At 31.2% G+C, this 12,717-nt stretch overlaps 1 protein-coding gene across 1 annotated transcript in view; it reads left to right on the forward strand.

The window, feature by feature from the left end:
• LRP1B (LDL receptor related protein 1B) overlaps positions 1 to 12,717 on the forward strand; it is a 1,560,879-nt gene that overhangs the window by 1,326,091 nt on the left and 222,071 nt on the right. The window contains exons 59-60 of the mRNA XM_064382912.1: positions 891 to 1,013; positions 3,062 to 3,243. Of these exons, the coding sequence (XP_064238982.1) occupies positions 891 to 1,013; positions 3,062 to 3,243 (305 nt within the window). The remainder of the gene's footprint in view (positions 1 to 890; positions 1,014 to 3,061; positions 3,244 to 12,717) is intronic.

A 12,717-nucleotide genomic window follows, 5' to 3' on the forward strand; every position in this document is an offset into this window, starting at 1 on the left:
TATTAATAAATTATTTAGGCCTTAAGATAGCAAATATACAATCTTTAGCAATAAATGAGAATTAAACTAATTTGAATAATTCTACAGCTAAGAAGATTCCTAGATCCTGAATGTACAGTCCTTAAATCAAATCAAATGTCAGAACTGCCAAACCAAAAAGCTGTAGCATCCAGAAACCCATCAATTCAATTTGTGTTCTGTTTTGCTACCTGCTAAAAAATGCATAACCATGAGTCTGAGGGGAGGCATTTCCTTACATTTCCACTATGTGGAATAAAAACATGTTGATTATCCAGTTTCTCCTTGGTCAAATACAAACCCAAGGTTGTAACTTTTAAATTCTGATATCACACTGTATTGCCAAGGGGCCGTCTGAAGCATGAAGAAAGGCAACTATTTTATATTGTTGTTGGGACAAGAGCTTTGGGGGAAAGTAAAATTTCTATACCTTCTTTACTGACTCATCAGATGAATCAGTCCAGGAATTACCTTAATGAGATGATCTACCCCTTAGATGTATGCTCTGTTCAGGATTCTCAATGGAGCACGTTATAATGGCATAAATTTTATGTTTTATATTAACCTAAAGTGGAAATTTTAAACTTCATCTCCTTTAAAGAAGTTATATTTATTTCCATATTACTGACTATTTAAACCACTATAATTATTTTGAAATTTTGTGGCCTAGGTGGAAAATATTTTCAAATTAATATTGTATCTTTTAAATGTATGATGTGGGGAAAATGTAAACATATGATACTTTTAATGAGAATTGGTATAAATGGAACTATTTAGGCTCAAAGGAAGTCAATGATTCTTGTAAACTCCTAAAATGTTTTATACTGATTTGTATTAACTATTATTTACAACATAGTCTTTTTTATTTTTAGGGATTAAACAATGTTATTGCTATAGACTTTGATTACAGAGAAGAATTCATCTATTGGATTGATTCTAGCCGACCCAATGGCAGTCGCATAAATAGAATGTGTTTAAATGGAAGTGACATTAAGGTAACTAGATACTATAATGATGGGATTGTTGGATATTATATCAGTATTATTGAATTGTATAGAAAATGTTATTTTATGACAATGATATTACTCATAAAATGCATTAGGTTGGTTTCAATTTCACATTTGTATAGTGTGATTAATACTTTAAATATGAAATACAAGACATTTTATTCTTATGTTTTATTATAAAACTATTACTTACAATAACATAAACATCAAATTGAGTAAATAAAACTTGGAACCTTATTCTCAACCCTAGGAAATGAGATGAGTGCTATCAGCTTGAATGATTAGTGCCTGCAATTCAGTTGTGTTGATTTAAATAAAAGATGAAGTTGAGCCTAAAAATTTGTAATTGAGAAAGTTAAACGTTAGAGTGGATTGAAATTATGATACTGTTAAAATGAATCAATTAGAGATTTAAATAATTGAATGCACTTGTGTAAAATCATAAATGTTCTGATTGTAAAGTAGCACAATTCTGTCACAGTTCTCTCGTGTACAACCCATGTCATGTTCTAGATATAAGCAACTTGGTACTATTTTATGTTATTGTGAGTTTTAAAATCAAATTATTAATACTGTATATATGCACTAAAACATATTATAAAGAAGTTTTAAATTCAAGTGAATGAATGCATCAATAAATTTTTGTAGCCATCTATAATATCATACATAATTGCTTTTTGGTGAAAGGAATCCATTTTGAAAATATTAATGAGACCTTAAAGTGCACATGTGCAATGATGAAACAAATAGTAAACTGAGTTCAACTGATTTAATTTATTTAATAATCGTTTATACAATAAAAAATCAGTATATAATAATGATAGGCAGACTGATTGTAGCCAATCCCATGGTTAGACAGAACAAATAAATGAGTTTTTTGTTTTTTAATTTATTTTACAATTGATTTAAAAACGGTGAAAGTTACATTACTCAAATTTGAGCACATATTTTATTACAATACATTTAAATTTTTAATTACCTTTACATTTTTCCAAGATACTTTACTACTTTTGAAAGCATATCATCTACTGCCTTGCCACTGCTATTCCATTATTACATTAAATCATGTCTTTACATAAGGTTATATAAAGATAAAATACTTCTTTATTCCCTTAAATTTATTGATTCACTGATTTCCGTTTAAATAACATGCCAATTTTCCAAATATGAAATGTGGTGGGTAAAAGAAAAATAAATGTCTTGCATTTCAGTATAGGCAATTGATATCATTTATTTTTGCAAATGTGCATATTGTCACTTTTATTTGCATTTTTATTATTGAAGGCATTAGGGAAGAAAGATAAATTGAGATTTTATCGGCATTTTATTGTCTTTATAACTATTGACTTCTATATAGTTTCAAGTTTCAATTGTTTCTTTCACACCTGTCTAAAAGTACTGGAAATTCAGAAATGCCAGATAAAAAAATCGCTGGTCCTCTTATACACATTATATTTGTACATGCAAGGACTAGATTTCGTATTATATTTGGTATATTCATGGATTAAAATTGATAGCAGCTGAATGTCTATATTGTTACTTCCCTTTGGCTAGGTTCAAAATAGTGCATATTCTCTTGGTGTTTTCTTCTCTCCTTGTAGTCATCTAACTAGGGCAAGAGCAGTTGGAAGAGTGATGAATCCTACTGCTATCTCTCCCAAACTGGTTAAGGAAAAATAATATCTCTAAATTTTTGTGTGTGTGTGTTTGTATGTGAGAATTTGTTTCCAATTTTTAAGAGGATGAATAGATAACTCTAATGAAAATGTGATCAACAAATGTGCAGCTGTCCAACCAGTTTTTAAAAATCTTTTTAAATTTAAACCTATATGTAATTTCTTGGGACCTAATTATGCATTAGGTAATTTCTCACAAACAAGTAAGTAATTGTATTGCAGTCAATTATTCTCTTCTTATCTTAGTTCCATTCCTCAAGTTTAAATGGAATTCTATATCTCTGTAAAAATCAAGAAGCAATGGCTCACTTCTTATTCTAGGGATTTACACTGTTAACTTTTTAAATTCTTATTTTGTAGGTAGTTCATAACACAGCGGTCCCCAATGCACTTGCTGTCGATTGGATTGGAAAAAACCTCTATTGGTCTGACACAGAAAAAAGGATCATTGAAGTATCCAAACTCAATGGCTTGTACCCTACTATACTCGTTAGCAAAAGGCTGAAGTTTCCCAGGGACTTGTCTTTAGATCCTCGAGCTGGGTTTGTAACAACTATTAAAAATCTTAAAGATAAAGACTGTGAATTACATTCATAGTGGTAAATCTGGTTCTAGAAGTCATTAACATGGAAATCCAGCCTAACTTGTAAATGCGTAGACATTCTCACTGAGAAATAAAAAAGTAATATGATTATCACAATGAAAGAAAGAAAATTAAGATGATTGAATTTTACAGAAACTATTTTTTTTAAGTTTTAAACACAACTATTTTCTAACTAATCAATAAATTCATGGCAGAAATGAGTAAAACATACAGACTTCACTGATTTAATGCCTTTAAATCTTGAAGGAAAAACAGACTAAGAACAAATCTTTAGATGATGTTTTGCAGTGGTTGTGGTAGTCACAAATATGAACAATGTAATTCCTGCACCACTTCATACCAGGAGACGTAAGCAGTATCCATGCTTAATAAATGACAAGGTACATTATCAAATGCCTTAAAGATGAAAAGCTGAATGGGAATATCGGGAAGAGTTTGTGGTGGATCTGTTTCATTTGCATTTCATTGTGAGAATGGGGAAAAGTCGTAGTAAGAATCGAGGAGAGCAGGCTGGAGCTTTCAGATGAGGGATGAACACATCCTGAGGTGTCAAAACTGTCTGGTGTGTGTTTGCTAAAATTCTGTAGATTATGACCATTATAATTCACGTTCAATTATTTTGTTTTAGTCAGTAGAGAATACATCCTTTTTCAACTTTTTGCACTATAATTTAGTGATCTTTGGAGTTCAACCTATTCAATACACTTGGTAAAATAAAAAATTTAAAGAAAGGCTGATGTTTTGAAATAGGACACATTCTCAGTAGCAAGTGTTAGGATAACATTGCTACTCCAAATTTTCTGCAATTCAAATTAGTTTTATTCGCATAATATATTTCACCAAACTACAGCTTTTATCATACCACATGCAATAATTAGATTTTACTTCTGGCTAATGTATCTCTGTGTTTTTGTCCCTCATGTTTATAATTGGCAAAGTAATCATGTCATAGTATGTTTTATAGTTTAATTTTATACATTAGATAAAAATAGTACATAATAGGAGAAGCTTTGTACTGTGCATGTATTTTTGTTTCCTAGGTAATGTGCTCATTTTAACTTTTGACTATATAATTATGTAATCGTTTTGTTACCTTTTTGAATATTTTATTTACCATAGCAACAGAAGGTTCAAAGAGTGTCAATTTTATTTTAATTTAAACAGAATCACTAGAAAATTGCTTTATATGTATGTTTTAAGAAATAATGGCCAGATGTACTAAATTTGTCCATTGTCTCTATTAATTCTTAATTACATGAATATTTCAATTTTTTTTGATATATATCAGAAAATATTTATTTTTGATGGCTGGGTGTGGTGGTTCATACCTGTAATCCCAGAACTTTGGGCAGCCGAGGTGGGTGGATCACTTGAGGCCAGGAGTTCAAGACCAACCTGGCCAGCATGGTGAAAACCCATCTCTACTAAATACAAAAGTAGCCAGGCATGGTGGTGTGCACCTGTAATCCTAGCCACATGGGAGGCTGAGGCATGAGAATTGCTTGAGCCTAGATGAAGAGGTTGCAGTAAGTCAAGACTGTGCCACTGCATTCCAGTTTAGGCAACAGAGTGAGACTGTGTCTCAAAAAATATATTATGTATTACATGTAAATAACAATATATATATTTGAGTGTCCTAACAATTGTTTTTTTTTTTTTCTTCAAAATCAATATGGCTGGCTTAGCTTCTCATTTTATACTATTCAAGATGCTTCACTTTCTAATGAAAGAAACATTACCTGTTTGATAATAGCAGTCTGTGTATGTTTCTATTTATGAAGCAAAAACTGTGTCCTATTCTAGTGAATGCAGCTGAATCTATTAATAGATTTAGATTTTATTTCTCCCAGGTTACAGTTATTACCCCATAAACTGAAAGCAGCCTTAAGTTATCATCAACACAAACCCATCCATTAAAAGTGTCAATTAAAATAGCAAAGTCAAAATTATTATAGATACTATAAAAGACTCCCTTGATTTCATTTTTGGATACTATTTGGATTATGATAAGAATATGTCATATTATAACCAAAGAAAAAGGTAAAAGTTGGATCTCTTTGTGAAACAATTAAAGACAACTATATTAATGGATAACATTTAATGGCACCTTTTATGCTGTTTTCCTAGTTCCCCAGAGTGAGAAACTCAGGCAACCTGGATTTTAGCATTGATGAGATGAGCTTTAGGGTGAAAATGCCATACCTGTATAAAACATTATGCAATCTTGCTTCCAAAAGTGAAAGCTTAAATTTAAGATTATTTAATAGGAATGCAAGTGAACCTTTATATACCAGATTACCATTATAACTTGCATATGTTTTGAATATATCAAAACTACTGACTCCTGTTTCCTTGAGAAGTATGATTTCTGTTCTGATATTTAGTGAGGAAAAGGCAAGGATTTGTTTAAGGGAGAATGAAGATCATTAGGCTGTCCTATGTATTAAAGCAACTATACTATTAGAGGGTGTCTTGGGGGCCCTTTCTGTATTTTAATAACAGTATGTCAATTATTACAATATCACTTTAGATACGGCATTTAGTAGGAATGTAAAGAAGCTACAAGTAGACAGAAAATCTTCCTAGCTGTCCTATTTAAATTCAATTGAAATCTTAATTTTTCTTATAATTTTATCTTAAGCCTCTTGTTATTTTGTATAGTATGGGAATGAGTAAATTTATTATAAATTTAAGGTAATTGAAATAATTTACATTCAATATTGATAAAAATTATCCTTATGTAGGACATATATAAGCATTTTAAAACAGAATAGAGAATGTAAATATGTTAAAACTCTGCTGTACATTTTATCTTTTTGTATAATTAAGGTGTCACTTTAGTTAATCATAACAAAGACCACTATGGTAGACACTAAAATGAATGTATGATATGCCTAATTAACAGAAAACATTACATCTACTCATTTATTCATTCAACTCATATTTCTTGAGCATTTAGTGTACATCTGGCACTGTTGGTAGGAGTGAGAATAAAAATAAAAGGCACGGTCCCTTGTCTTCAAGTATGTTTCAGTTTAGTATGTAGGTAGCTGATTAAATAATCACAATAACATACAATAACTTTTAAGGTAGAGAAAATGCGAGATGTTTCTATCTCAACTGGGATCAAAGAAGGCTTCCTGAACAAGAATGGAAGAGTAAGAAGCAGCTGAGTGATGTGGTGCTCTACAGGGCAAGAGATATTTTCAACGAAAAGAACAGTCTCTCTAAGGAAAGAACAGACACACAAAAGAGGTGGCACATCCAACAAATTACAAGAAATTTAGAACAGATTAAGCATATGTACCAGTTCACTTTATAGAGTGAAGAACATCTAGGAATAAGTGAGGACAGAACACACAATGAAAACAAATAACAAACATTACAAGGCTTCTGTCTTGGGCAAACAGGTAAATGAAGAGTGGTCCCCAGAATATGGGAACATGGGAAAAGAGAAAATACAAGAAAGGGAAAGATTAATTTGTAGATCTATTGGGATTGGGAGTTCCCAAATAATAATAATAATGATAATGAATATGGCTACCACTTCTATAGCATTTTATGAGTTAGGAAACTTTCTCAGTTTATCACTTCGGATGCATGTACTGTTTATCCAGAGTCTCTGAGAAACATAGAATTATTTGTATTATTTTCCTTATATTTTACATAGGCACATTTAACCTCGAACTATCTAAGTGACTTTCTCAGAATCATTTAGGTGATAAAATATTACACTGGGAATTTAATTCAGTTTTCAGGCTTTGATCCCAGATTTTTCCTATTACATCATGTCAAAGTTTTCGGTAACAAAATAATCACGGATAATAAACATGTTTTGCAAAAGCCATCTGAAAAATCTGAAAAAGAGATAAAGGGGAAAAAGAACCCCAAATCCTATAGTTTGTTTCATTTTAACAATTATCCTTTTTAAAAGATTAAAAATTAGGATAGGTCAGGTCTGGGTGCAGTGGCTTACGCCTGTAATCCCAGCACTTAGGGAGGCCAAGGCAGGCAGATCACATGAGGTCAGGAGTTGGAGACCAGCCTGGCCAACAAAGCGAAACCCTATCTCTAGTAGTAATACAAAAATTAGCCAGCTGTGGTGATGCAGACCTGTAATCCTAGCTACCTGGGAGGCTGGGGCATCACTTGAATCACTTGAATCCAGGAGGTGGAGGTTGCAGTGAGCCCAGATTGTGCCACTACACTCCAGCCTAGGTGACAGAGTAAGACTCTGTCTCAAAATAAAATACATTTAGTATACGATAAAAGTTTTTTAGAAGTGAAAAAAGATGCCTAAGTTGTTACAAGGATGCCTATTTTAGAAAGCATATTTTCATTTATTTTCCTTTACTAACAGTCTGACAATAGTCCATTAGAGGCCAGGCACAGTGGTCCCCGCCTGTAATCCCAGCACTTTGGGAGGCCAAGGAGGGCGAATAACCTGAGGTTGGGAGTTCAGGACCAGCCTAACCAACAGGGTGTAACCCTGTCTCTACTAAAAAGAAAAAACAAAAAAAAGGCTGTTAGGAAATCCACAAGGAAATAGTAGGTCTTATTTTGAATTGAAATACATATTAATGAAAATATATGAAAGATACTCAGTATTTGTATCCATTATTGTCAATATGGATAACAATAATGCAAATAAATTTAGAAAGACACATTTTACTCTTCTGTTTCCTGATATTTTAGAATGCCCTTCAGCTTTTTCTATAGTTGGAATAACTACCAATTTTTCCAAGACCAGCAGAAATATTATTTCCTCTCTAAAACTTTTTTTTTTGGTGGCTACATAAATGAAAGACTTTATTTTTTAGTGCATTTTAAAATTCACAGCAAAATTGAGAGGAAGGTACAAGGTATCCCAATGTCCCTATACGTAGATATCCTCCCTCATTATCCACATCCTCCACTAGAGTGGTACATTTGTTATAATTTATGAAACCTGCATTGACATCACCCAGAGTTCATACTTCACATTAGGGCTCAGTCTAGGTGCTGTACATTCTGTGAGTTTAGACAAATATATAATGATATGTATAAGGACATGTATCCGCCATCATGGTATCATATGGAGTATTTTCACTGACCTGAAAATCCTCTGTGATACATCTATGCATTCATTCTATTCCCCTAACCCCTGGCAACCACTGATCTTTTTACTGTCTCCATAGTTTTATGTCTTCTATAATGTTGTATATTTGGAATCCTACATTTATAGCCTTTTCAGATTGACTTTTTCACTCCATAATATGCATTTAATATTTCTCCATGTCTTTTTTATGGCTTGATAGCCCATTTCTTTTTAGTACTGAATGATATTCCACTGTCTGGATATATTTATTTATCCATTCACCTACTGAAGAACATCTTTTTTTTCTTTTTTTTTTTTTAATTGCATTTTAGGTTTTGGGGTACATGTGAAAAACATGCAAGATTGTTGCATAGGTGCATATGTGGCAGTGTGATTTGCTGCCTTCCTCCCCTTCACCTATATGTGGCATTTCTCCCCATGCTATCTCTCACCAACTCCCCACCCCCCACTGTCCTGTTTTTAGTTGAAATCTCTTTCTCTCCATCTAGAAAGTAACTTCCTTTAGTACCAAGGTCATGTCTTGATTAATTTTTGTGCCTAACACAGAGACTGTTAAATTCACTGTTGAAGAAAAATAATAAATGAGTAACTAGATGTACACAGAGAATGAGGTTATAGCTACAGAGACCTTGTGCCTGCACCTATGCACAAACCAATACATTGGTATGATAATAACCTGCATGTTTCAAAGAGAAGAGTCATAAGGGAACTTTTGTTGTGATGGAATGAAAGGCAGACCAAGATGAAAATTCATTTTCTGATTTCTGTGGAGGAACATAGAAATATTTCATTAAACTATACATTCACATAAGAAAAAGATTTTTAACCAGTTTTTTAAGTCTATCCAAACAGCTCATTTCAGTATTCTCATATTCAGGTAAAACACACAGGGAAATAATATAAATGATTAATTTTGTAATCCAAAGTCAGAAATAATTGCAGGTGGAAGGAAGAAATTTCTTCAAATTTAATACTTGAATTCAGGAAAAAATAGTGAAAGCTGAGAAAGACTTCTGTTTAATCAACTTTATAGAAATATAATGTATAATATTCAACTATAAAAGACATTCTCTGAATCACAGACACGTATTGATATGGTTACAAGCAGACATTGTTTTCTGTGTTTATACTTCATTATATCTTACAGAATAGGTACTATTTGGGGCTGACATTTTACATATGTGATCAGGGTAAACATTGCATATTATCTGGGTGCATTTAGAACTCTTGACATTTTCACTGCAGTTATCATTTTCAGCTTTAATTATTTATAATAAATTTTTACATAGGTAATTTTTAAAGGTTTCATTTCAGAAATTAAACTTACTTTTATGTTTAGCACAGTCTTATTGACAAATTTGAAAAAAAAAAGTATAGCAATGGGGCATAAGTTTGGAAAGGAAATGATATTTAGCCATCAGAAGTTGGCTACCTCTTACTGAGAGACAAAATAAATCCTGTATTTATGAAGGCTCATGCTTACCTGAGTACAGTTGAACAACACTTCCCTTCAGTACAGTAGAGTATTTTCATAATATTCTTCTGGTTGATGAGTACTTAAATAGACAAATCACATAATAACTTATATAAAATCAAGGCAAATCATGTCCAAATATACATACAATCCAGATGCAATAGATAGTCTAGTAGGAGAATTTTACCAAACTGAAAATATATTAATATGCATATTTCATATTTAAGTCAGATAAAATAATAATAGCTAATATTGTTGTACACTTGCTACATATTTATCAATGTTCTAAGTTTGTTTCACATATTCTCTCATTTAAAACTCACAGTGACCCTGTGAGAAGACACTGTAATTGCTTCTTTTCAACAGGAGGCAATCCAGGCTCAGGGAGGCTAATGAAAGCTCCTAGGTTCACATAACTAGTAATGAGAAGACCTGGGATCTGAGCCCATGTAATATGCTTTTAGGGTTTCTTTGCTTAAAATACTATATAGTGCTTGGTTAGAAGAGAAGCAGGTCTACAAATTTAGAAACCTGAGTCCTTGTTCCAAGTTTCCTCATCATAATAAACAAAGAACATAACCTTTTATATTCTCAGTTATCACTTTGTTTATCAGTGAAAACTTTAAAGCTATATGATCTTCAATATCTTCAATAACAGAATTAAAATCCTCAATCAAATTATACTTTATCCTAAAATCTGAAAGAAATAAAACTTCATTTTTCTTAAGAAATTTATAAGGTGGTTATGAAAATAAGTTGTTTTTTTCCATAGAAGTATTTGTAAGCACAACAGTTTTGCATGCCTTCCTCCAACTAGGTAAAATTATTATTCACTTTTTCATACTTCCATAGTAAAATAATTTTAAAAGTGAAAATGTGAGACTATAATGAAAAACTCTGATTAGAGCTAAATTTCACACAATTCAATAGTGGGGAATAATTTAGAGAAGTATATTTGGGCCCAGTAAGAGAGGGCTTTCATTTGAGGGAGAGAATTTCAGTTCTGGAACTCGTACCAGACTTACTGAGAATAATGTAACAAATGCTGGACTTGATGAAATAATACGCTTTTTTTCTTCCTGATGTCTTGGTTTACGATGATGGTAAGATTACCAGATGAAAAATTTCAAAATACAAAGGAAAATTTAAAATTGCATTTATAGTTAGACCATTTGAAATTTGTAGTTTACTTAATAATTTAAGAAACATTATTATTCACATCCAATACTTTGCAATGCTTTTATTGATAGAATCATCACATTTATTGATCAAATTTAATGGAGAAAACCTTTTTTCACCTTTAGGGTATTGAAATTGCAAGTACAATTACATGTAGAGTAGCTAACTAGAACTGTGAAGATGCTCTCTAATTACACCAATTTAGATCTGTTATTTTTTATGTTATAGAAGTCACTGAAATATTACTTTTAAAATATTATTTTCTTATATGCAATTCTTAAAAATATAACATGCTACATAGAAGCACAAATAAATTTAATCACATCTAACATGTGAGGGAAGCTTGAATAAATATATTACATTTCAGAGAAACATAAAATTAATATATTAGTGTTCCTGAGATTTAAGGTCAGGAGGGCAAAGAGAACTGTTCTGATTTATTTCAACAAGGTAAACTACTTTTTTATTTTTAATTCTTTCTGATTTAGTTTCTTCCTTTGTATCTCCTCTGTCATTATCCCTAGTATAGACAACAAGGTACTTCTCCATAAATTTATTATAAATGAATGAATTGTATGTTTTCCTAGAAGATGTATTTCACTGACTTGTGTTCACTTTTCAAAAGAAAAATATACCGAAAATAATTCAAGATTTTAAAAAGCATAGCATCATTTTTTGAGGGACTTAGGATCTATTACTACTTGATAACTTGAGATTTTCAAAGTATGTTTATAGTTAATATGTATATAAAAATCACTGGGTAGGAATTCAAGTATTGCCCTGTGTGAACTTGACTTGGTACTTCCAGACCGAAGTTTATTTTACATTTTGACATTCAGAGCTCTTTGAAAGTCTGTTCATAACATTCCACCTTTTGTTTAGGTTTCATCAGAAATATATTTCTTCTTTTTTAAACACTATACTTCATTAGAACTTCAATGATAGTTTGTCTATCAAAGAACTTTTGTATTATTTTTATAAGCTATACTTTTATGCGTATCAAGAAAATGATTGTCAAAACACAAAAAAAATGTGTGTGTTCTTTACAATTATTATTTAGGCTGGCTTTGTATTTGGTAAGTGGGTTTTCCTGAAAATGCTTTCCTCTTTAGTATATGGTTAAAATAGCTGAACATAATTATGTCTGTCAGAATTTATGAAAAAAATTCTTTTAAAAATATTTTAGATTTAAATTGAATGTACCAGTTTTAAACCATATAAAATATTTTCAAACTAAATTATTTTAATGCAAATCAGCTAAATCTGAAGAACTAATTCCTAAGTATTATACCTGGCAAAAAGAAAGAATGAAATATAGAAAAATCTGTTTGTGTTAATAGATTTCAATTTCAGAGTTAGAATGTGAAAATAACATTAAAGAGTCTCTAACTCAAAACTTTAATTATACAGACAAGGAAACATCTAAAACATAAAGTAATTTTTCTTACTTTGAGAGAAAAACAAACAAACAAGTGGCCCAATTAAACAGAGAAAAATGGCTAAGTAATCTGCTGCTTATACATTATTTGTATTTTATAGAATGTAATATTTGTATTGAACTCAACCTAATTATATAGTGTCAACATTACTTACTTCATTTACTGCTTTTTTTCCCACTGCCTGAAATGTCCTATCTAGAACTTCTAATAATGTGATGTAAT

This window comes from Aotus nancymaae, unplaced genomic scaffold (genome assembly GCF_030222135.1).
Source record: "Aotus nancymaae isolate 86718 unplaced genomic scaffold, 86718_ANA_hifiasm-v0.15.2.pri h1tg000029l, whole genome shotgun sequence".
Lineage (NCBI taxonomy): Eukaryota > Metazoa > Chordata > Mammalia > Primates > Aotidae > Aotus > Aotus nancymaae.